At 42.7% G+C, this 27,256-nt stretch overlaps 1 protein-coding gene across 2 annotated transcripts in view; it reads right to left on the reverse strand.

Annotated features, from left to right (window-relative positions):
* Positions 1-27,256, reverse strand: part of LDLRAD3 (low density lipoprotein receptor class A domain containing 3) — a 285,547-nt gene that overhangs the window by 140,426 nt on the left and 117,865 nt on the right. For both annotated transcript variants that reach the window (XM_015114486.3, XM_001109580.5), the window contains exon 3: positions 10,557-10,682. In XM_015114486.3, coding sequence (XP_014969972.2) covers positions 10,557-10,682 — 126 coding nt within the window. The remainder of the gene's footprint in view (positions 1-10,556; positions 10,683-27,256) is intronic.

A 27,256-nucleotide genomic window follows, 5' to 3' on the forward strand; every position in this document is an offset into this window, starting at 1 on the left:
GAAAAACAGTCAAAGGGCAAAAATCTCAGCCTTGTGAAGCTCTAAAAGAAAATACTGGTTTTGAGGGGCTGGGTGCGGTGGCTCACACCTGTAATCCCAGCACTTTGGGAGGCCAAGGCAAGCAGTTAGCTTGAGTTCAGGAGTTCAAGACCAGCCTGGGCAACATGGCAAAACCCCATCTCTACAAAAAAAATTTTTTTTTTTTTAATTTGGCTGGGTGCAGTGGCTCATGTCTGTAATCCCAGCCCTTTGGGAGGCCAAGCAGGGTGGATTTCTTGAGGCTAGGAATTCGACACTAGCCTGGGGAACAAGGTAAAACTCCGACACTACTAAAAATACAAAAAAAATTTAGCCTGGTGTGGTAGTGTGCGCCTGAAGTCCCAGATACTCTTGGGTGGCTGAGGTGGAAGAATCACCTGAGCCTCGGAAGTCAAGGCTGCAGTGAGCTGTGTGCATACTACTGCCCTCCAGCCTAGACAATGAGAACAAGACCCTTTTTGGGGAAAAAAAAAAAAAAAGAATTATATATACTGGGTTTTTGCTTATCTGCACTCCTGAGTGCAAAATGAATGCTACACCTGGAAAACACATGTCTGCAAACCAAAGTTCTTTAAAAATATAACTCTCTAGTTATTTTTGTTAAAGTCAAGACATCACCAGACAGAACCACTTCTTTAACTTCTATTTATTTCTTCTCACCATTTCATTATGGAAAATTTCAAACATATACAAAAATAGAGACTGGTTTATTGAATTCCATGGGTTTAACAATTATCAACTCACTGACCATTTTGTTTCAATCCCTGATGGAATTGGCTTGAAGTGCATCCCAGATAGCACATAATCTCTTTATATACTTTAGTATATATTTCTAAAAGATAAGGACTTTAAAAAATAGACAAAATACCATTCTTACACATTAAAAATAAATAATAATGCCTTAATATCAAGTATCAAACCACAATTTAAATTTCTGTATCTCAATTTTTTTAACAGTCGATCTGTATGATCAGCATTCAGATACGGTCCACACATCACATTTGGTTAATTTGTCTTTTACTCTCTTTCAATCTATAAGTTTCCTTTTCCTCTGTTTTTTCTTAGAGTTTATTTATGAATGAAACTGGGTCTTGAAGAATTTCCCACATTCTGTATCTAAAAGTATGCCCCTTTGTTGGGGTCATTAACATATTCCCCTGTCCCTGAATTTCCAGTAAACTAATGGTTAGATTTAGAGACTCGATCAGATTTAGGTGGGATGTTTTTGGCAGCACGATCTCATACTGGTGATGTGTATTCCTTGGCACCGCATCAGAAGACTGTCTTTTTGTGCTGCTGAAACTGGCTTATGGAAGTTCCTGCTCCGGGTCAGATGCAGTCATCATACCTCACTCCAGCTTTCCCACTGAATATCACCTAAAAACCTGAAGAGAATGCATACAGTAGCTGCAAAGGGTAATTTGGAGCAGGCCAAATGGAGAATAAGACCAAAATTTAAACTATCACCAAAATGGTGCTGGGTTTACTGTATTTTCTCCCTTTTGGAGCCCCAGGAAACTGGAAAGAACCAGAGACACTAAGAAGAGAGAGGAGCTCAGAAAAGCTAACCCATAAAACTGTTTATGAACTCCTGGGATGATCCCCACAAGCTGCATGAACATGGACCTGGTCCTAATCAGCACATCAAAGACTGAACTCACAAACTACTGGTAAGGGCACAGGCAGGACACATTCAAATAGCACTGCAAAAACAGCATGAAAACGGCTGTAACCATAGCCCACAAAGGGCTGGTAGAAACCTGTGGCCTAACCTGCCTAGGTCATTTACCTACTAAAACACATATATAAGCACTCCCCCTAGGCTTCAAATAAGACCCACAGTGTCATACATAATAATGAAACTATCCAGAATATAATCCAAAATTATTTGCCATATTAAGAACCAAGAAAATCTCAATTCATTTGGGTTAAGACAATCAACAGAGAAATGCCAAGATGACACAGATGTTGAAGTTATATGATGAAGATTTTATAGCAGCTGTTACATAAATACTCTAATAAGCAATCACACACACTCTCAAAACAAATGGAAAAACAGAAAGTCTCAGCAAAGAAAGAGAAGATATAAAGAAAACCAAAAAGAAATTTCAGAATAGAAAGACACAGTAACTGAAATTTAAACAACTAAAAAAAAAAACACTATACAGGCTTGAAAGCAGACTGGAGATGACAGATGAAAGTGTAAGTGAACTTGAAGACAGATTAATAGAAACTGTCCAATATGAACAATGAAAAGAAAAAGGAGTGATAAAAAATGAACAGAGTTCTGCTGTGGTGGCTCACACCTGTAATCCCAGCACTTCGGGAGGCTGAGGCGGGTGCATCACTTGAGCTCAGGAGTTTAAAACCAACCTGGGCAACATATCAAAACTCACCTTTACAAAAATTACAAAAAAAAAAAAAAAAAATTAGCCAGGCATGGTGCTGCATGCCTGTGGTCCCAGCTCCTCAAGAGGCTGAGGAGGGAGGTTCACTGGAGCTCAGAAAGTTGAGCCTGCAGTGAGCCATGATCACATCACTGCACTCTAGCCTTGGTGATGGAGTGAAACCCTCGCCCACCCCCAAAAATATTAAAAAAAATAAAAACTCACAGATCCTCAGGGACGTGTGGGACAATAAAAACAGATTTAACATTGTTGTCATTAGACTCCCATAAAGAAAGGAGAAAACGTATAGTACTTTAAAAATATTTGAAGAACTAATAGCTGAACATGTATAGCAAAAGACGAAAATCTACAGATTCAAATAGCTCAGAGAACGCTAACAGGATAAACTCAAAGAAATCTATACCCAGACATGCTATGATCTAACTGCTGAAAACTAAAGAAAAAAAAACAAAAAAAACCTTCAAAGCAGCTAAAGAAAAATGATGTATAATCTATGGGGAAACAACTTGAATGACTGTAAATTTCTCTTCAGAAATCGTAAAAGCCAGACGGAAGTGGCATACTTAAAGTGCTTAGAGAAAAGAAATGTCAGCTCAGAATTCTATATGCAGTAAAAACACCCTTTAGGAATGAAGGTGAAATAGACATTCTCGGATGAAGGCAAGCTAAGATAATTTGTTGCCAGCTTTAGAAGAATTGCTAAAGGAAGTTCTTCACAGAGGAGGAAAATGATACTAGAAGACGACTTGGCAATATCAGGAATGAAGGAAGAGTGAATGGTGAATATCTGGGTAAATACAATACCTCTGGAACTTTTCAAAATACATTTGAATATTTAAAGCAAAAATTAAAACACTGCCTTGTGGGGTGGCTAATGTACACAGATGTACTATATAAGACAACATACTCTAAAGTGACCTAGAGAGTGGCAAGGTTTCTATTAATACATTCTACTTGAAGTGAATCCACACTAATTCAGAGCTGTTCAGGAGTTTTTAGCCTGATCTCTCCATTATGAAGGCCCCATCAATTTTTTACCTAATGGTTTTAAGCAGTCATTGATGATCATTACCTAAACCCATTCTTCATTAGGAGTTACAAAATGAAGATACTCTAATTTGTTTATTCTTCTATTCACTGGTATTCTTCAATAAAAAATTACCTTTTAAAGTCAGATATTTGATTACTCTGAAATATAATTGACATAGGAGCAAGGGGATAAAGTTTGACTCATACTTTTATTTACCACTTTCCAAAACAGTGAGCTAGAATCACTATTTTTACTAATTTAAAAAAAATTGTATTTACTTATTTATTTTTATAGAGATGGGGTCTTGCTATGTTACCCAGGCTGACCTTGAACTCCTGGGCTTAAGCAATCCTTCCATCTCACACACTCGTGTGTCAGACGTGTGCCACCTCGCCCGGCTTCAGAATCACTATTTTTAAATGGTAGCTATGTCAGAGGAAGATGCTGACCTAATCCTCATTGGCGTAGTTTGGAATGGGTATAATTTACTCATTTAGAAAATTAAAGACGAGACCAGGCATGGTGGCTCATGCCTATAATCCCAGCACTTTGGGAACCCAAGGTAGGAGGATTGTTTGAGCCCAGGAGTTCGAGACCAGCCTGGGCAACAGGGTGAAATGTCATCTCTACAAAAAAAAATTTTTTTTAATTAGGTGGGCATGGTGGCATGCACCTGTGATGCCAGCTACTCACGAGGCTGAGGTAGGAGGATTACTTGAGCCCAGGAGATTGAGGCTGGAGTGAGCTGTGATGACACCACTGCACTCCAGCCTGGGTGACAGAGTAAGACCTTGTCTCAAAAAAAAAAAAAAAAAGAAAAAGAGAATGTGCTGTATTCAGGAGACCCATCTCACGTGCAGAGACACATATAAGCTCAAAGTAAAGGAATGCAGTAAGATCTACCAACAAACAGAAAACAAAAAAAGGCAGGTGTTGCAATCTTAGTCTCTGATAAAACAGACTTTAAACCAACAAACATCAAAAAAGACAAAGAGACATTACATAATGGTAAAGGGATCAATTCAACAAGAAGAGCTAACTATCCTAAATATATATGCACCCAATACAGGAGCACCCAGATTCATAAAGCAAGTCCTTAGAGACTTACAAAGAGACTTAGACTCCCACACAATAATAATGGGAGACTTTAACACCCCACTGTCAACATTAGACAGATCAACGAGACAGAAAGTTAAAAAGGATATCCAGGAATTGAAGTCAGCTCTGCATCAAGCGGACGTAATAGACATCTACAGAACTCCACCCCGAATCAACAGAATATACATTCTTCTCAGCACCACATCGCACTTATTCCAAAATTGACCACATAGTTGGAAGTAAAGCACTCCTCAGCACATGTAAAAGAACAGAAACTACAACAAACTGTCTCCGAGACAGTGCAATCAAACTAGAACTCAGGATTAAGAAACTCAATCAAAACCACTCAACTACATGGAAACTGAACAACCTGCTCCTGAATGACTACTGAGTACATAAAAGATGTTCTATGAAACCAATGAGAACAAAGATACAACATACAAGAATCTCTGGGACACATTTAAAGCAGTGTGTAGAAGGAAATTTATAGCACTAAATGCCCACAAGAGAAAGCAGGAAAGATCTAAAATGGATACCCTAATATCACAAGTAAAAGAACTAGAGAAGCAAGAGCAAACACATTCAAAAGCTAGCAGAAGGCAAGAAATAACTAAGATCAGAGCAGAACTGAAGAAAATAGAGACACAAAAACTCTTCAAAAAATCAATGAATCCAGGAGCTGGTCTTTTGAAAAGATCAACAAAATTGATAGACCGCTAGCAAGACTAATAAAGAAGAAGAATCAAATAGATGCAATAAAAAATGATAAAGGGGATATCACCACCGATCCCACAGAAATACAAACTACCATCAGAGAATACTATAAACACCTCTACACAAATAAACTAGAAAACCGAGAAGAAATGGATAAGTTCCTGGACACATACACCCTCCCAAGACTAAACCAGGAAGAAGTGGAATCCCTGAATAGACCAATAACAGGCTCTGAAATACTGAGGCAATAATTAATAGCCTGCCAACCAAAAAAAGTCCAGGACCAGACGGATTCACAGCCAAATTCTACCAGAGGAACAAGGAGGAGCTGGTACCATTCCGTCTGAAATTATTCCAATCGACAGAAAAAGAGGGAATCCTCCTTAACTCATTTTATGAGGCCAACATCATCCTGATACCAAAGCCTGGGAGACACACAACAAAAAAAGAGAATTTTAGACCAGTATCCCTGATGAACACCGATGAAAAATCTTCAATAAAACACTGGCAAACTGAATCCAGCAGCACATCAAAAAGCTCATCCACCATGATTAAGTGGGCTTCATCCCTGGGATGCAAGGCTGGTTCAACATACACAAATCAATAAATGTAATCCAGAATATAAACAGAATCAAAGACAAAAACCACATGATTATCTCAATGCATGCAGAAAAGGCCTTTGACAAAATTCAACAGTCCTTCATGCTAAAAACTCTCAATAAATTCGGTATTGATGGAACGTATCTCAAAATAATAAAAGCTATTTATGACAAACTCACAGCCAGTATCATACTGACTGGGCAAAAACTGGAAGCATTCCCTTTGAAAACTGGCACAAGACTGGCCAGGGCAATCAGGCAGGAGAAAGAAATAAAGGGTATTCAATTAAGAAAAGAGGAAGTCAAATTGTCCCTGTTTGCAGATGACATGATTGTATATTTAGAAAATCCCATTGTCTCAGCCCAAAATCTCCTTAAGCTGATAAGCAACTTCAGCAAACCCTAGAAGAAAACCTGGGCAATACCATTCAGGACACAGGCATGGGCAAGGACTTCATGTCTAAAACACCAAAAGCAATGGCAACAAAAGCCAAAATTGACAAACGGGATCTAATTAAACTAAAGAGCTTCTGCACAGCAAAAGAAACTACCATCAGAGTGAACAGGCAACCTACAGAATGGGAGAAAATTTTTGCAGTCTACTCATCTGACAAAGGGCTAATATCCAGAACCTACAAATAACTCAAACAAATTTACAAGAAAAAAACAACCCTATCAAAAAGTGGACAAAGGATATGAACAGACAATTCTCAAAAGACATTTATGCAGCCAACAGACACATGAAAAAATGCTCACCATCACTAGCCATCAGAGAAATGCAACTCAAAACCACAGTGAGATACCATCTCACACCAATTAGAATGGTGATCATTAAAAAGTCAGGAAACAACAGGTGCTGGAGAGGATGTGGAGAAATAGGAACACTTTTACACTGTTGGTGGGACTGTAAACTAGTTTAACCACTGTAGAAGACAGTGTGGCAATTCCTCAAGGATCTAGAACTAGAAATACCATTTGACCCAGCCATCCCATTACTGGGTATATACCCAAAGGATTATAAATCATGCTGCTATAAAGACACACGTACACATAAGTTTACTGCAGCACTATTCACAATAGCGAAGACTTGGAACCAACCCAAATGTTTATCAGCGACAGAATGGATTAAGAAAATGTGGCACATATATACCATGGAATTCTATGCAGCCATAAAAAAGGATGAGTTCGTGTCCTTTGTAGGGACATGGATGCAGCTGGAAACCATCATTCTCAGCAAACTATCACAAGAACAGAAAACCAAACACTGCATGTTGTCACTGATAGGTGAGAACTGAACAATGAGATCACTTGGACACAGGAAGGAGAACATCACACACCGGGTCCTGTTGTGGGGTGGGGGGAGGGGGGAGGGATAGCATTAGGAGATATACCTAATGTAAATGACGAGTCAATGGGTGCAGCACACCAACATGGCACATGCATACATATGTAACAAACCTGCACATTGTGCACATGTACCCTAGAAGTACAATAAAAAATTAATTAAAAAAAGAGAAAATTAAAGACCATTGTCCAAACATTTAAATCATATAAGGTCTTTAATTATGGCAGGGAATATATAGGATGACATAATCATTTAGATTGCTTATACTATAAGGTGTCATACTTGCATTTTATTGCCATTGGATTATTCTGGGGGGGGGTGTGTCTGTGTGTGTCATTTCTCCCTTAGATTATAAGATCCCCATGGACAACAGGAAGCAGAGATCAAGGTGATACTTACTAAAGGATTAAGTAAAATACAAAAGAAGTATATTTTTGTAAGTCCAAAATCAAAGGCAAAATCCTAGTAACTATGGTCTTTTCTCACAGTTGTTTTAAACCACTATTTTAAAAAATCAATTACTCTGTGCCAGCCACTATACTGAGTCTTTTCAGTTATTTCATCTAATTCTCCAGCAATCCTGGGAAGCAGGCTCTCAGCACCCCCAGTGTGCAGACCAGTAAACCGCCATGCAAGAGATGATGTGGCATATCTGACTCATGCTTCATTAGGGTATAGCACAAATCCAAGCCCAGAGTCTGGGTCGAGTCATTTCTCCCAGTTGCGCCTCTCCTCTTAGTGATATGTATCCTCCCTGCTGGGGTGCATGTCCATCACTTTACTAACCACACAATCATCTGCTGGCTGTGCCAGATTCTTGACACTTGGAGCCCAGAAGATGAAATAAGGCAACAGGACAAAATGTAGGGGAGAGTTAGAAACTTCCTGTGCCCCTACTGGGAAGGGACAGCCATGATTGCTCCCTAGAAAGGCACATATGACATAGGAGACAGTCATCCTCCTCATCAGAGACTTAAAATCGAGCCAATGAGGTAGGAGGAAGAACATAATCTATCAAAAGAATCACTGAAGTCGTTAAAACTTATGTTTGAAAAAAACTGATAATGTGAAAATGGTCACAACATACAGGACAGTACAAGCAAGTACAATGTGCTTAGAGAAGGGGGCTGTGTGTGTGTGTGTGTATGTATGTGTGTGTGTGTGTGTGTGTGTGTGTGTGTGTGTGTAGAGAAGGGGAGAAGGAGTGACAGAAAGGTGGGGAGGAAAGTGGGACAGATGGGAAGAGAAGGAGGAGGAGAGAAAGGGAGAGAGAAGACAGAGTGGGAGAGAGAGAAAGAGAGAGGGGAGGGAAGGAGGAGCAGAGGGGAGGGAAGAACTGGCACACAATGGCATAAATATTAATAGTGTCTCATTCTAACTTATGGGATATGGGCAGTTTTGCTTTTTTCTGTATACTTGTTTATATTTTGCAAGTTCTTCACAATAATCAGAAGAAAATTATTTATTAAAATATGTGGTAGGGATACAAAAAGGGATGAGTAGGATGAGCATAGAAAATGTTCAGGGCAGTGAAACTATTCTGTATGATACTATATGATGGCTACATGTCATGATATACTTATCAAGATCCATAGAATGGTCAATACCAGAGCAAACCCTAATGTAAATTATGGACTTGATGTGTTAACACAGGTTTGATTGTAATGACTGTATCATCCTGGCCAGGGATGTTGACAATGGGAGAAGCTGTGCACGTGTTGGGGCAGAGGATTTGGAAAATCTCTGTCAGTTTGGCTGTGAACCTCAAACCGCTCTAAAACATAAAGTCTTTTTTATATATATATATATGCACAGAAAATAAACACGTAAGTTTGTTCAGAGCCAATGATAATTATGAAGGCTCAAGTAGTCTAAACATCTTGAGGAATGGGGAAAGAAGAAACAGTGACCAGAGTGACCAGTGGCAGGTATGAAGCAACTTGATGGGAGAGCTGGGCCAGTATTAAAGGTGAAGAAGAGAGGTTTGAAGGTCACTGAGGCTACTGTATGCAAAGTCATTGTGGACAGCAGGATTCTAAAAGGAAGGATCTGCATGTATCCAAGGCAAGGAGTAGTTAAATCCAACAGCAAGACTGCTGGCTGCAAGGTGAGAGGGAGTGAATATGTGTGTGTGCACACTGACACCAGGGGAATATTATACAGCAGGTAAAACAAATCAGGGTGGTCACAGTCAAGGAGGACATTAATTTCATCTATGATACTTGAACTGTTTTCTCAAGAATAAATTTTTATAGTATGCATACAACTAACATATAAACACTTTTTTTTTTAAGACAGGGTCTCACTCTGTTGCCCGGGCTGGAGTACAGTAGTGCCATCTCAGTTCACTGCAGCCCTGACCTCCTAGGCTCAAGCATCATCCCACCTCATCCTCCTGAGTACCTGAGGCATGTGCCACCAAGCCCACCTAACTTTTGTATTTTTCGTAGAGATGGGGTTTTACCTTGTCTCCTAGGCTGGTCTTGAACTCCTGGACTCAAGCAATCCTCCCACCTCAGCCTCCCAAAGTGCTGGGATTACAGGTGCAAGCCACCACACCCGGCCAACTTTTTTTTTTTTTTTTTTTTTTGAGACGGAGTCTCGCTCTGTCGCCAGGCTGGAGTGCAGTGGCACAATCTCGGCTCACTGCAACCTCTGCCTCCCGGGTTCAAGTGATTCTCCTGCCTCAGCCTCTCGAGTAGCTGGGACTACAGGCGCCCGCCACCACGCCCGGCTAATTTTTTGTATTTTTAGTAGGGATGGGATTTCACCATGTTGCCCAGGATGGTCTTGATCTCTTGACCTCGTGATCCACCTGCCTCGGCCTCCCAAAGTGCTGGGATTACAGGCGTGAGTCACCGCGCCCGGCCCCAGCCAACTTTTTTAAGAAAAGAATTCAAAGTAAGAAAAAAAGTAAGCAAGCACAAACATGAAGTGTTGTATCAGTCAGATGAGGGTTTGAATGAACCTAGAAATGGCTCTGCTTCTTATGAGCTATGTGACCCTGGATGAGCTAATGCACTTCTCTAACTTGAAATTTCTTATCTGTTAACTAAGGATAATACATCTGCATTTGCAGAGCTATTGTCAGAACTGAAAATATAGCAAGTCTCAGGCTCAGTGCACTTGGTAGAGCCCCTAATAAATGGTGGCTGAACATTTACAGATTTACACAAGAAGTAGGAAAGAACAGAATCTGGGTAACAGAAGAGAATGCCTGAGCCTCTAGGTATAAGAAGCACATGATGAGGGGGACCGACGTGGACAAGTTTGGCTGGCGGGAAAGAACAAGGGATCACAGCGTCCAAGTGCACAGCACTTACTGCAGTTCTCTTCATCACTGCCATCGGGACAGTCCTCAAACCCATTGCACCGGAAGCGACCAATGATGCAGTGGATGCCGCTGGCGCAGGGGAAGAAGGTCGGGCCGCATTTCGACTTAGCCTTGGCTGCAGGAAGAAAAAGAAACAGCAAGACATCAGGAGATGTTCTCAGATGACTGCATACTCATCCTACTAACACTGAATGTGAAAATGAGTCCACTTAAGATTTATCTTAAAGTCCCTGAAGCTTTCTTCTCATTACCACCACCCACCTCAAACACCCAGCCAGATTGAACACCCACATGCAGCATCATCTAGAGAGGAATGCTTCAAAAGTACCCAAGAGGCTAACATATCCCCTGCACCACAGCAGGTGCCAATCAAAACGTACTGAATGAAGCCACGAAGAAGAACAGGTAAGTAAATGGATGATGAGTAGATGAAGGTGCTGAAGCATCAACATTTAGTAAGTGTTCACCATGCTAGGCAGTGTGCTCAGAGCTCTGTATGGATCATCTCATTTAATTCACCCAGCAACCACCCAACGGGATGATGGGCAGAAAAGAGGTAACAAAACAGAACTGAAACTGCTATGCTTACAAAGACCTCCTTGCAAGGTTGGCTCTTCCTTGGCTGGAGTCTGGGAACTTGGATTTTGAGAGACTTTGCACCACCCTAACTAACAAGAGTGGCTCACTGTGCCTAAACTGTTTATGCAAACAGTACAACTTACACTGAACACCCCTGCTTTCCTTCCTTCTGGGAGGCTATAATTTTGGTACATGCTGAGCAAAGGGTGCCTATGTGATCAGTCTCTAATAAAAATTCTGGATACTGAGTCTCTAGTGAGTGTCCCTGGTAACATTCCACATGTGTTGTTACATTACAACTCATTGCTAGGGGAATTAGCACATCCTTTGGACTCAACTGGGAGAGGACTCTTGGAAGCCTGAACCTGATTTCATCCGGACTTTATTCCACTCATCTTTTACCTGTGTTGATTTTGCTTTGTATCCCTTTGCTGTAATTAATCATAGCCATGAGTATGACCATACACTGAGTTCTGTGAATTCTCCTGGCAAATCGCTGAACCTGGGGTGGTCTTGGGAGCCCCAAACTAATGAGTATGGTTCTTATCACCACTTCATAAATGCGCTTTGAGAAATCAAGTGACTTGCCCAAGGTCACACAGTTGGAAAATCAAGCACCGGGTGAGGGCCGGCACACAGGTTCCAGAAGCCCTGACCTCAACCAACTCGACAGCATTGCCTCTCTCTCTGCCAGAGGCTGCCACTTTCCACAACAGAAGCCAGACTCCTGCTCCAAATAAATTCTTCTTCCACTCATGCTGTACAAACAGTTTTAGCAGAAACCGCTGTAACTTGGGCTTGATTGAGTGTCCTGCTAAACCAAACAGCCCTGTGGGGTAATGTACTCTCCCATTAATGGTTCTGGTGCTCTGGCTTGCGATTAGGGGATGTGAGATGAGATCTATTGCTACATCCCAGGTAGCAGGCCCTATGTAGCATCCCTCTTGTCTCCTGTCTTAGAGGCAGGGCCCATGGTCCTCCAAGAAGGAAGGGCCATTTCTTTGAAACAAACAGGCAATAAATTACCTCCACGTTCTTGCTGTCTGTAACATGCTGACTTTGGCAACAGCCAACTCACAATCATCAGGGTTTTAAGGCCTGAAATGTTCCAGGTTTTAAAAACCCATGTGGCTTTGTTTCACCTTGGAACTTCTGTCACGGTACTGGTGTACTCTTCTCAAAGCATAAACTCAGGACAGTCCTGGGTTCAAGTTCCAACTCTATTTTTTATGATGGGCAAGTTTCTAAATTTTGCGGGACTTCAGTTTCCTTACTGTGGCATCCTGATAAGTAAGCAACAAGTAAGCGGGCCCAAGTTGGGAAGAACAATTGTTCCAAGAAATGGCTAATCACAAACCCACTGGCCCAACATCCTTTCATTAAATACCTCATTCCATAAGTAGGCCCCTCCAGCATGACCCTATAAAACTTTCCTCCAGCCCCTGCCGCTTTGCAGACGGCCCATTCGCTGCCGTGCTGCCTGTTGCACCCATGCAACGTATTTTTGTACTTTTGCTGACAAATCTGCCCTTCTTTACCTATGACTGTCTTGGTATTCTTTTACCACCCACGACATCAGCCCCAACCAGTTGCATCCACAACATTTATTAGTAAATTGGAGGTAACATCTACTTCCTCGGGCTCTAGTAAGGATTGAGATAATCTATACAAGACATTATAGAGCATGGTATACAGTAGATGCTCAATTAATGGTAATGCTTATGCTATTTGTCATCATCGTCATCATCATCATCATCATCACTAAGTTCACAGAATTTAGAAACTGATCATGGAGAGGCAGGCAGAGAGGGGCACAGAGGCAGAGCTGGGCCCAGGGCAGTACCACACTCTATGGTGTCAGCAGGAGCGTGGAGCAGGCAGGAGTCCCACCCTTCTGGGCATGGCTGCAGTCACCCAAACTGCAGCTGCAGACGCAGACATCTCTGTATTCTCAGGGGCCCAGGAAGGGCCCCCCTTTACTCCCACAGTCTCAGAGGTGTCTGCTCCAGCTCCCTGGCCTCTCCCTGCTGTCAGCACCCACTGAGATCATGGAGCAAAGTTGAGGCCGAGCCTGGGCACTGTTGCAACCCAGCTGGATGTGTGCACGCTCAGGGCAGTGCTGACACACCAGCGCCCTGCCACCTCAGCTGCCTCTGGACTTTGGGTGAAGACAAACATGGGAGGGAGACCAAGGCGGTGCTGAAGACAGTTTGGCACTGCCCTGCAGGTGCCCCTTGGCACAACCCTGGGCACCATGAAAGACAGCAGGAGGCAGACATGCTCCTAGGCAGAGGGGGCAGGTCCCTGGTGAAGCCCAATCTTCAAGCCAGGGAAGGCCTGAGGCCTGAGGGCCAGGCTGTGGGTCCCACAGACTGGAGTGGGAACTTTTCCAGGCCCACCCATGGATTAGTCAGCATGCATGCACTTCCTCCCCTCTGAGGCCCATAAAAGCCCTGAACTCAGTCAGACTGGAGGAGACAACAGGACAAACTGCAGAGAGGAGTTACCCTCTGTGCTGAGAGCTGAACACTCATCAAGACACCCTGGCTACAGAGAGGAGCTGCCCACTGTGAGTCTCCTCTGAGCTGTTCTATTGCTTAATAAAGTTCCTCTTTGTCTTGCTCACCCTCCACTTGTCTGCGTACCTCATTCTTCCTGGATGCAGGACAAGAACTAGGGACTCACTGAATGGCAGGGCTAAAAGAGCAATACCACAAACAGGGATGAAACATGCTGTTTGCCCACCATGTTGTGGGAGACAAGAGGAGAGAAGAGAAGAGAAGAGTTGTGGCCCTTTGGGGAGCCCAGACCTAAGAGCACCCCCAAGCCAGGGTTGTGATACCCTTTTTAGGGCTCTGTGGTTCCTGGAGTCTCCAAGCTTCCAGGCATCACACTGCATTCCCCAGTGTCAGCCATGGAAACTGCTTATGGTATGCCTGGTCCAACCGCAGCCTTGCGGGGAGCTAGCACCCATGCCTGTGTCTGGAGCTGCCTGCCCCACCACAGCTGGCATACCTGAATATGCAGTGGCTGAACTCCACACTCACTCACACAACTCCCACTGCTGTGCAACTGGCTTGCCCTTGTCAGGTACGGGGTCTAGGCCTGTAGTGGGAGCCAAGCACAGCCTGCCAGGTCAAGTGGGCAGAGGAGCCCAGAAGGCCAGAGCTAAACTTGGGCAAAGGTGCCACTGGCCACAGAAATTTCCAGCTGGCAAAGTGATACCCCAGAGATCCCGTAACAGTACTTCACTGCCCTCCATATGAGAAAAGAAGGGGTGTAAGAAAATATACATGTACTGACTTATCTGTGCAAAAGAAATACAGGAGGATAAACCAGAAACTAACGAGACTGGTTATCTATAGGGGGTGAGTTGGAAAGGAGTGAAAAACCATGGGGAACTGATATCAGACAAGATAACAGGATGAGAAGGTTGCACATTTCTTCGAGTATATCTATCTGACTCACCATATACTTGTGTAAATATACTCAGAGCACTGTATATCTTGGAACCATGGTAGTATTTCACACACCCCAAAAATAAACACTTAAAATCAATCACATGTGGGGAAAACTCAAAATGAAATATTAACAATAATAAGTAAACATAACCGTATTACTAGTAAATAACACCACCACACTGAAGGGGATGGGGAAGAAAACAACCAGCCTAAGTAACTCAGGAAAACAGTATGTTGACTAGATTCCATAAAGCTAAAGAAAAAAAAAAAAACTACAATACTGTACACTAGTTATATTTGTTTCTCCCAAGAGTATGGGTCATCAATTCTGAAACTATCTTCTGGGTGCACTAGGGTTGAACAAATATGTAAATATACTGTAAGATTTCTGTCAGAGAGAGAAGTTGCAAATAAAGAAAGTTGGAAGGCTAGGCCAGGTGCGGTGGCTCACGCCTGTAATCCCAGCACTTTGGGAGGCTGAGGTGAGTGGATCACGAGGTTAGGAGTTCAAGACCAGCCTGGCCAAGATGCTGAAAACCCATCTCTACTAAAAATACAAAAAAAATAGCCAGGCGTGGTAGAGGGCACCTGTAATTCCAGCCACTCAGGAGGCTGAGGCAGAGAATTGCTTGAACCCAGGAGGTGGAGGTTACAGTAAGCTGAGATTGTGCCACTGCACTCCAGCCTGAGCGACAGAGCGAGACTCATCTGAAAAAAAAAAAGAAAAAGAAAAGAAAGTGAGAAGGCTAAAGTGAATCCTGAGGCTTTGGTTATTGAACCAAAATTTCCAATGGAAATTTGAAGGAATTGGAGGCCACCAGTATGAACTCAAGGTCTGCAAAAATTAGACAGACAGTACAGATGGATGGATGGATGGATGGATGGATGGATGGACAGATGGACAGACAGACAAAAATAAATATTGACTTGTGTGTATATACGGAATAGTGTATATACATACATTTCCTAGCTCCATCTGCTGAGGGAGACTAGAAGCAGTACACCTAAACAGCAATAAGCACACCTAGCAGCCAGATCTTGGTTTCTAAATACCATTATCTAACAAAGAAAACCAACCTCCTTGGAGAAGTGGTTGATTCCAGGAAGAATATACAAACAAGATGAACCTGGAGTATCTTCTGTTGCCAGATGTGTGAAAATAAAGTAAATAAGTGTCCAAATATCATGGGAGCATGTCAAAAGGACACAGAAGTCACCCTGAAGTTCCCAATAGCCAAAGCTAGAACAATCCAAGCAACAAAGTCAACAACAGTATCAGATTATGACACAGATAATAAAATAAATATCTGAGGCCAACAAAATAAGGATCTAGTACCCGAGACTGATACCAAAAATTGTTGAATAAGTAAGTAAACAGGGAGAAAGGAAAGTTCTTCTTTATTGAAAACTTCTCATTAATAAATGTAGAAGAGGTGCCGGAAACAGAAAGCCACCACGAAGCAAACACTATTGTAATAACTGTTACAGGCAAGATCTGGCAATGGATGCTAAAATTAGAAAATAAACACTTGAGGAGAAACAGGATATGCACAGTGTCAAAGTATCTTCCCCAATATGTCATTTAATTACAAAGAGAAAAACAGTAACTTGACAGTGGAGAAACTTAGTAGATACCACCTCAACCAAGTGACCATGGTCAACATCATCAGCAATGAGATACATCAACATTATAGTCCCTTCATATAAGATGCTGTGTCAGGGGTCCCCAAGCCCACACAGATTCAATGATTTACTAGGGTAACTCCCAGGACTCGGCATATAATCAAAGCTAAGATTTCTTACAGTGAAAGGATAAAAAGGCCAAGGAAAAAGGTATATGAAATGAAGTCACAGGAAACCAGGCTCAAGCTTTCACAAGTATTCTTCCAGGGTAGACACACAGGATGTGCTTAATTCCTCCAGCAACAAGTTGTTGACAACATGTGTGAAATGTCACCCACCAGGGCGGCTCATTAGAGGCTCAGTGCTCACGGTTTTTATTAGGGGCTGGTCACGCAGGCATTCTCAGTACACCACATTTCCAGACTTCCAGCAGAAAAACAGCATCAACTACACGGTCTGCACAGCCAGTTTAGGCACGGTGAGCCACCATTAACAGTTGGGTAATGGGAAACCTACTGAAATTTAGGTTCCCAGATGCCAGCCAAGGGCCAATGTTCCAAGCACACTTTTCAAAGGGCAGCAGTCAGGCCTGCTGTGTTAATGCTTTTTCTGCACAGATGGGCATTTTGGCTTCTGCTGGGAAAGGCTACAGGAAGAGAAAAGCAGAGGAGTTCCATTTTCCAGGGTCAAGTTTGCCCCTCTGCCAGCTCTCCAGCCATCGTGTCCTTCCAGACAGGTTCAAGCTTCTGACACACGGTCCTTAATCAGCCAGTCTCGTTCTGGGCACCTTTTGAGGGAGCAGGGAAGAATGCTTATAGACTTTGCCATCTAGGCTGAGAGTGTTTCCTCATAAGCCTCAGCACATCACTCCTCTACTAAGAACATCACTGCCTTCCCATTAGAATAAAACCTGGAGGCATCATGCTGCTCTCCAATTCCAGGCTTTCTCATCAAGGCCATGAAGATCTTCCCATCTTGGAAATCTAACTACACAGGCTTCCTCGTTCCTCCTCAAGTCCAGCCAGCATAGTCCCACCTCAGGGCCTTTGCACTCTCTGTTCCCACCACCTGGAATGTCTTTTTCCCAGGGCTCAGCACGGCTCACTCCTCCATCTTAGTCTCTTGAATCATTGCACTATCTGCAGTAGAACCTATGCTCCCACCCTTAGTCACTCTAACCCTCAGCCTTCTTTTCTTTCCCTTCACAGGACACATCACTACTTGATCTCACCAGTTTTGTACTAAGCTGTTTGGCTAATGCCCCTGCCTTCCAGCCTCCAAGAACGTACACTCATTTGCATACTTTCATTTATCATTTTTAAAGGAGCTGCACCGTACAGTGCCTACACCATGTGCCTCATAAATATTTGCATAATGTCCAAATGAACCTATAAGAGGAAAGAGTGAGGCTGGACAACATGGCTAGTATTTCCTGAATGCTTAGTATGAGCTAAGCATCACACTCTGTCTCACTGATATATTTTAAGTTCTCACACACATACAAAAAAACATTTTACAGATAAGAAAACTGAGGTCCAGAAGTGAAGTAACTTGACAATGCTAATAAACAGAGTCAAGGCTCAAATATTTCCCTTGGCACAGCTGCTCTGTCGCCTCCTTAGATTTCTCCAAGGACCAGCCCAGTTCCAGAGGACTAGATTTTATGGGAGAAAGAGAAAAGAGTGAAAATATGAATGATTATAAACAAATTAGCCATCATCCAATTAACTGGCTCTTTGGCCCTGCCCTTGCACCCTTTTCAGGAATTACTAATGAGACTTACTGCCTGGTCAGCATGCTCAGTCGTGGTTTATGTCAGGGGAGCCTGTCCTGTTATGATTTACATTTGCATCATCACATGCCCACAAAGCAGATCACAGGCAACCAGCCGAGTGCCTGGCAGGGGCAGAGAAAAGCCTATCCCAGACAACAGCTGTCAGCTGCTGCCTGCCTGCATGACTTGCTACAGGGCTGTGGGGAAGGGGGGTCCTGGGCAAGGCTCCGACTGTCCCTCTCTCACCCCCCATTTCCACAAAGGGGAGATTTCCTCATAGAACTCAGCAGCGTCTGGCAGAAGGCGAAACACTGACCCTGCCTGTCTTTAAAGTAGCCCTGACAAAGGCAGACAGGGTGACTCTATTCCGCTGAATACTTGAATTCACCACTTTTCAAGGATTTAGTCCACAAACTTTTCAAAGCGGCAGCTTTCATTAGCAGGAAGATGGGGACCAAGGGTCTCCTGTGGGTTGGGTTTATTTCCTGACCGAAGCCCTCCCCCAACTTTTTAGAGCCGACTTCCCACAGTCCTGGAATTCACAGACCAGTAAGATAAAAAATAAAAAACTAGATGAAAGTGGAGGAAAGACTAATACAATTGCCAACTTTTTATTTTACGCAAAAACTTACACGAATACACGCGATGACCTCTACTTACTATTGCCCTAAATAAACATTTGCCTAAAATAACATATTGCCTTAGCATCCAAAATGCAGGAAGGCAGTCTCAGAGTAAGGAACTCTCTAACCTGAAAAGGTAGAAACTTTATAGCTACATGTTCACTAGACTGTCTTTATTTTTCCCATTTCACCAGGGGCCAGTGACAACCAGGTCATAAATCAGAGACAGTCCTGGGACCAATATTCGGGGTCCACGTCAGAACTAGAGGGGGCCAGGAGGCATTCCAGTGTCTCCAGGTTGCAATATCCTAACGACAAAGACTCGTAACAACTGGAGCACACAGGCAGTCCACCCAGGTTCACTCAGTAACTAATTCTCACATTCCACAGATGAGAAAACTGAGGCCCAAAGAGGCAACTGTACTTGCCCAAAGTCACATAGCTGTTTAGGGTCAGATTGGTCTATAGTCCAGTTCTTCTGCTGGAGTCCAGCTTCTTTTAACTATACTACACTTTAGGCAGGGTACCCTAGGGCCACACCTGATCAAACCCCTCTTCTGGGACAGGCACAGGAGAAACTCCCAAGAAAAAGCCACTCTCCCACAGGAGCAGAACTTTCCAGGCCTTGTAGAGAAGGCTCTTCCCCAGACATCATCATGCCTGTAGCTCCCAATCTGCCCAGGAAGGGCACAGGGCTGCTCAAGGTCTGGAGGGTGATGGAAACTCCAGCGTGGGCTTGCTGTCTCTGGCCACCACCCCAGATGCTTCCCAGGCAGCAATCACACAAAAGAGCTGGACAGAGGCTGCAATGTGGAAGCATCTCTGTTCCACCAGAACAGCCATGAAGTCAGCTAATCAGACCTGCTGCCTCTCTCAGGCTATGGCAACAGCTCCTGCTGTAGCTGTGGGTCTCTAGGATCTCTCTTCTAGACCTTTGTGGTTGGCCAAATGAGCAACAGCTACTCACCTTCAACCCCTGTTCATCTCCTACTCCTGCCCCAGGATCCTACCGGTATGTGGCTGAGAGAGCCCAACGAACAAGGAGCTGTTTCACAGTATCGCCACCCTTGCTTTTATAAACACAAGACATAGCTCACTGTGAAAAAGTCAAACCATGGAGAAACATACAAAGACAGATGTAAAATTTATAACAAATTGCCACCACGTGGGGAAGTACACTGCGGCCATTTTGGTAAACATGCTCTTACAGCATGTTCTCAAAAACTAGTGTGTGCAAATGGATCGCCCCAGGACCCTGTTAAAATGCAGTGGGTCTGGGGTGGAGCCTGGGATCCTGCATTCCTAACAAGTTCCCAGGCGATGCTGCTGGCTCCAGGTGCCACAACTTCCAAGAGCAAAGGGCCACTGTCTTGTTCACTGTGTATCTCCAATGCCCAGAGAAGTGCCAGGCACACAGGCTACTCAATAATTACTGACGGAATTCATAGGCAGAAATCCGAGCGTGCAATTTTACTTAAATGCACCCTTAAAATATATGCTATTCTGAAACCTGTTTTTGCTACATGACATATTGTGACATCTTTTCATGTCAATAACTACTGGTACACATCATCATTTTTAATGGCTAAGGGTAACTTTACTTTGTCTGTGTACCCATAAATCCCATTACTGATGGACATTTGGGGTGTTTTCAATAAACAATGCACAGCCAGATGCATATTTTTCCCACTTGTATATTATCTCGTGAAGGTACAACTGCTAGGTCAAAGGATATGCATGTTTCACATTTTGGTATCCTTTTGACTGTTGACTGCCTCCTCCCTGAGGAACTGGTATTGTCTTCTGGCCACAGATGGCTATGAGAAAAGCCTCCAGCCCAGGATTGTCTGCTATGGGCTGATTCTCCCATGTTGGCAATGACGCTCCTAGAAGCACAAAGGCTGAGAGCATCCCATGGTTCCTCTGCATTTTTGTTAAGTTGCTCCTTAACTGCTGCTGCGCTCTATTATTCTCCATCCATCTCTCTCTTTTCATTTTAACATCTGTGTATTTCATTATTCTGCAGAGTAGGGGACCTTCCTGTCTAGTCAAGGAAACCATGACTCTTCTTTTGATCATTTCTAAATCTGCACCGGGTATAGGGCATCAGTCTTTGCTGGAATTGGTTTCCCCGGGTTGCAGGAATCATGGGAAAATGCAGCGTCCTCCTTCTGTGAGATGCTCCTTGAGTTGATTTTCCTGGGCTACATGGTCTCCTTCGACTAATGACCCTGACAAAGGGCAAGTGCTGACTCTCACTCTTAGGACTGTCCTACTTGCCGGTATTTTTCCAGAATTCCCCATTCTCTGGGGCAGTGTCGCGGAGAAAAAGTCAGTGATCCACCTGCAGCAGGATCCCCAAGGATGCTTGTGAACATGCAGATTCCTGAGTCTCTCCCCTAGGGGAATCTGCATTTTTACTAAGCACACTAAGGATCCCAATGGGTACTAAAATGTGAACATCCTACTCTGACCGATTCTACTGCTTTCTTATACCACAGAGCAAATGACCTCATCATTCTTTTCTTCCTGATGTTACTGCCGCTCCAAGAATCACGGCTACACAGCCAATGTGAGACCTACTCTGGCCATGACTCCTTCAAGCCAAGTCTAATACATCCCAGATAGAGGAGTTACCATGAGATGAATATCCACAAGGAAACAACTGGCCTCTTTATGATCGTTCCGCATTTCAACACTGCTCTCTTCTTTCCCATTTGTGTGCAAGATACAAATTCTGCTTCACACACAAAAGCTGTGGGCTCATATACAAATGGTTGTTATTCAAGCAAAAAGGCCCTTTTTAAAGCTTTGAAACTTACTCAGTTCTGTCCACTTCGTAAGGATTTACATTTACCTGTGCCCAACAGAAAATAGAATTAAAGAGGCAATAAATAATCTGCTCCTGTTTGGCCAATATCAAAATATTCCTAAGCATCCTATTACCTGTCTGGTGCTGAGTCAGTCGTGTGGGAATTCAACCTGTCTGGTGCTGAGTCAGTCGTGTGGGAATTCAAACGCGAAGCCGACAGGCTCTCTCTGTGATAGTGGAAGACAGAGACAGGTAAAGGAGCCCCTGTATGTAATGCAAATAGTGCCCTGATGGGGGAGCTATAGGATGCTTAATCTCAAACTAGGGAGGAGGCTGGCATCAGAACAGGCTTCTCAGGGGAAGGTCGGTTTCAGCTGAGGTGGGCCATGGTCTAGGCGGAAAAGCAATGTAATATTTACAGCGTGAGGCCTCACTCATTCCGTTTTTCATTCCACTAATATTAATTCACAAACTCTGTGTCACACCTGCAAAGAATGAGAATACATAGAAGACACCGAGGTGTTTGTGGAATTGTGGAATCAACGATGTTCCAAGCCGCCTGTGTAAAAGCCTGGAGGTAGAACAAAGTGATAAAGGAGGAACTGAAAGGAGGTCAGTATGAACATGCTTCTCATATCCGTAAAAGTACTTGGTATCTTTTCATTAATTAAAAAAATCAAAAGCCCTATTTCTCATTTAAAAAAATGTGCTATGAACCAGTTACAATTCAGCTCACTGTAAAGATGTGAGAATGACAAGGGCTAAGCAAAAGTATATGTCAGAAAAGAATCAAAGTGTAAAATTCACATAATTTGAATCAACATGCACAGCTCCCCAAAGTGAATACCCACATGTGGCCATTGCTAGCTAAAAACTGCAAAAAGCAGTCGATCTGATGTTGCTACTATTAATATATTCAGTCCTCTAGCTCATTTGGTGAAAGGTCAAACTGGTTCCTTTTAAAATGACTTCATGGTTGGGGACAAGAAAGCAAAGAAAGCCTTGTAAAAATAACTGACTTTTAAAAAGTAATCTGCCTGGATTCTCCAGGAAATCTGGGGGCCAAAGCAGGGAGCTCCTTTATTGTGGTCCCAAGGCAGATGACAAACAGCCCAGAAAACAAACTCACTCCTGGAATTCTAGCCTTTGCAAAAATTACGGCTTGGGCAAAAAGCCCTTTGCTTGTTGCAACAGTTCAGCTCCACATGACTACTGGAGTAGACTCCAAGTTTTATCGATCAGATATTGCAATGTATTATTTTTTCCTAAAATAACATATTGGCTGTTTCAGACGTACACACTGGGGAGTGAAAGAGCAACAGACCATACGCTAACTGGAATATAAATACAGAAAGAAGGCATCCAGTTGAAGCAGCTTTGCCAGAAGATTCTCTTGTAGAAAATTCTTTCCAAACCTCTTCTCTTTTAAGCTGAGAAGAGGAGGTCTACAGCCTGGGGTTAAGAGGTCAGAAGGACTCAGGGTTAAGAAGCATCCAGGTTTCTGGGACGGGCACGGTGGCTCACTCCTGTAATCCCAGCACTTTGGGACGCTGAGGTGGGTGGATCACGAGGTCAGGAGATCGACACCATCCCGACTAACACAGTGAAACCCTATCTCTACTAAAAGTACAAAAAATTAGCCAGTTGTGGTGGCACATGCCTGTAGTCCCAGCTACTCAGGAGGTTGAGGCAGGAGAATCGCTTGAACCCAAGAGGCGGGGATTGCAGTGAGCTGAGATTGCGCCACTGCACTCCAACCTGGGCAACAGAGTGAGACTGTCAAAAAAAAAAAAAGGAAAAGAAAAGAAAAAGAAAAGAGGCATCCAGGTATCCACCTCAGTTCCACCACGTAATCACTGAGATCTTGGATGAATCACTTAACTTCCCTCAGCCTCAGTGTCCCCATCTGTAAAAGAAAGATAAAGATGGTACAGAACTCCCCAGCTGTTGTGAAAATAAAATGAGATTTTGCATGTAGAGAATACAGCAAAACGTTTGCTATCTGGTAGAGAGTCAGTAATGCCTTCCCCTCCCTAACATGGTTCATGGTTCTACAAATTGCTTTTCACATAGATGGCTAGTCCTGAGAAAAATGAGGTGGAAATCAATGTAATGTTTAGACAGTCTAAGGCTTTGCTCTTTCAGTTATTCATTCCACCAACAGTAATTCTCAACTCGCTTTATGCCACACACAGAACCAAGTGTGGGGGTTGCAAAGAGAATAAAACAATTTCTGCTAGCAAGAGGCCCTTAGCTAAAGAAAACACCTGGCCAAGAGAAAGAGAAAAAAAAGAGACAATAAACAGACGATTGCAATGAGATGTGGTAAGTGCTACATAAGCTGTATCAACATTTGCCTTTCAATAGTTAATTATGGCTGGGTGTGGTGGCTCACACCTGTAATCCCAGCATTTTGGGAGGCCAAGATGGGTGGATTGCTTGAACTCAAGAGTTCAAGACCAGCCTGGGCAACATGGTGAAACCTTATGTCTACAAAAAAATAAAATAAAATAAAATAGCCAGGCACACGCCTGTAGTTCCTGCTACTCTGGAGGCTAGGGTGGGAGGATCACTTCAGCCCAGGAGGCGGAGGCTGCAGTAAGCCAAGATTATACCACTGCACTCTAGCCTGAGTGACAGAGCAAGATCCTGTCTTTTAAAAAAGTTAATTACAGCAGTTAAGCAGTTAGATGTCAGCCTGCTTGGGTTCAAATGTTGTCTCTACCACTTATTGGCCATACGATTTATGGTAAGTTGGTTACCCTCTCTGTGCCTCAATTTCCTTATCAGGAAATGGAGATATGAACACTACTAACCTCGCTCAGTTGTTGTGGGGATTAAATAAGACAATGTATTAATTACTTGGCACTTTTTCTGGAACAAAGTATTAGCTATGATAGTTTATACATTACATCTTGTTATTATCTGATATTACACTACAAAATATAGTATTATAAAATATAAAATGTAGTATTATGTAGTATTGAGTGTTACAGATTATCCAGCATTATTATACAGTATTAACTATTATTACTATTCCCATTTATTATTATTATTATCATTTCAGATAATTTCTGCCCAGCAGTGGATGCTTAATTAATATGTGGGGAATGGCCAGAATGCAAAAGGACCTCAGAAAGAGTGGGACCCACTCAGCCTGGGGGAGCCAGGGGGTACTTCATAAACCCGTGCTATTTTAGTTGGTTATGAAAGATTTATAGGAGTGTGTTAGTGAAAAAAAAGAGAGAAGGACACTCCAGGCAAGAGGAATGGCATGAACTAAAGCTCAGAGTTGAAACAGGTTATGGCTTGTACAGAAATCTGGGAGAAGCTAGGGCACCTGGGACACGAGCTATGTGGCAGGAGATGCGTCTGGAAGCAAGGCAGACAGGAGTCTGGAATTATCCTGGAAGCCAGCAGACATCTTTCTAGAGGAAAGTGATGCATCAGATTTGTTTTTTATGAAGAAACTTTTTATATGAACCCACAAAGATATCATGAAGCTACTGGAAGTCAAGGAAATCTCTTCATCCCCCTCAAAAGCCCTGAGGGAGCAGAAGAGAGACAAGCCCATAATATTCTTTGCACTTTTAGGAAGAAAGACACTATAAACCACAACAGAATTCAAAGTGGCTATCATGGACCCTTAAAGTACTTTTATTATGAAGAATGACAGGCGGAAAAAAAGGCAAAATTTCCACCGAGCAAGTTTGGGATTAGGAAATTATAATCTAAAGGGATTTTTAAAGGTTATTTATTTTGGCTATCTGTAATGCACACACGTATATGGATAAAGAGGTTTTTGTGTGCATATATATTGGAATGAAAATTCTAGAGAATTTATGAGCAGGAAACTAAGATACTCCCAACCACTGCTTCTACAGACAAATCTTGAGGGGTGGGGAAAGATCTAAAAAGATAATAAATACATGTGGGTTAGGTAACTGAGCCTCTGGAGGCTTTTCACTACTTGGTGGAAAATCTTCCTGACAGTGGATCGAAGTCCCTGGGATTAAGACCAGATGTGGGCACAGAGATTCCGGCAGAACAGAATGGTCTCCACCTAAGAAAAAAAGTGTTTCGGTAAAGGTATCATCCAACAGCATGAAAATTGATATCTAAGGGATGACTCCTAACAAGTGGTAGAAAAAAAGTACGAAAAAAAAAATGAGTGAAAAGTGTGAGAATCACAGACAGTTTTCAAGTTTGAATAAACTCAAAGAGGACTCCACTGTAGACCCTCTTCCATCTCACTTAGGCAAGGAGGGTTATCTTCACCAAAAGAAGGGTTTTCTTTTCAGAGCCGCCACCCTCTGCCATCCCCTTGACTCCTGGCAAACTTTGAGGTTTTCCTTCTTCAAACATCCTCGCTTCTGTGGCATATTCTTTGCCTTCAGACTCCAAAGAGGAAGCTCATTTCTGATGAGCTCTCTAGGGGCATCTCTGAAAGGTTTTCTTGGCCCTCTCCACATGATCCACATAAACAGCAGAACCCTAAAACTCAGGTTTTTTCTCAAAACACCTCCAAAGGGCAGAGATAAAGGCCTACGATGTGAAGATTAAGCCACTGTAACATCCATGCGAACTCAAGACTTCCATTCAGAGACAGCAGGGGTGAGAGTGTCAACGGGGCAGAGAGGGAGGGAGGCTCCTTCAGGCTGCTCCTACAGCTTGTACTTTTAGGAAGAAAGACACTATAAACCATAACAGAATTCTGTGTCATGATGTAACTTGAAAACAACTCTTTTGGGAAAATAGTACATTAGTGCACCACAAGTCTTGCTCTAGGAAAGGTTTCACCAAGGCATCCTGAAATTTCTATAATGCCTTCTACATCAGTCACAGGAATCAGGAAATCCCATGGCTATCATCTCTTGGTAGCTATGAGCTAACTTTAACAACAAAATACTGATCCTCAGCTTCTAACTTATCCTATAAAGGCAGTGACTCTCAATCCTGGCTGCATATTAGAATAGCCTAGGAGGCTTAAAAAAATATTTGAAATCAGGAGAGTGTAAGTGGCTATACTAATATCAGACAAAATCAAATCTAAAACCAAAAAAAAGTTCAGTTCCTGGAGACAAAGTAGAACTTTTATGATAAAATAGTCAATATATCTTCTATCAGGAAGACATAATTACATGTACCTAAAAACAGAGCCCCAAGATACTTGAAGCAAAAACTGACAGAATTAAAGGGAGAAATAGTCAGTTAAACAATGATAGTTAGAAACTTCAGTACTCCATCTTCAATAATGGATAGAATAACTAGGCTGAAGATCAACAAGAAAATAGAAGGCATGAACACCACCACAAAACGGACTTAATAGATGTCTACAGAACACACTACCCAACAACCACAGAACACATTCTTCCCAAGTATATATGAAACATTCTCTAGGACAGACCAAATATTAGGACATAAAACAAACCTCAATACACTTAAAAGGAATGAAATCATATAACATATGTTCTCCAACCACAAAGGAATGAAATTAGAAATCAACAACAGGAAGGAAATTTGTGCAACTCACAAATATGTGGAAATTAACATACTCCTAAATAACCAATGGGTCAAAACAAGAAATCAAAAATAAAGTTAAAAAACAATTTGAGATGAATGAAAACAAAAACACAACATACCAAAACAAGGCTGAGTGAAAGTTATAGCTGTAAATGCCTACATTAAAAAACAGAAAGATTTCAAACTCGCACATACACAAACTATTAGAACTAGCCGAGAGTGGTACCTCATGCCTGTAATCCCAGCATTTTGGGAGGCTAAGAAGGGCAGATCACTTGAACCCAGGAGTTGGAG

Source organism: Macaca mulatta, chromosome 14 (assembly GCF_049350105.2).
Source record: "Macaca mulatta isolate MMU2019108-1 chromosome 14, T2T-MMU8v2.0, whole genome shotgun sequence".
NCBI classification, from domain to species: domain Eukaryota; kingdom Metazoa; phylum Chordata; class Mammalia; order Primates; family Cercopithecidae; genus Macaca; species Macaca mulatta.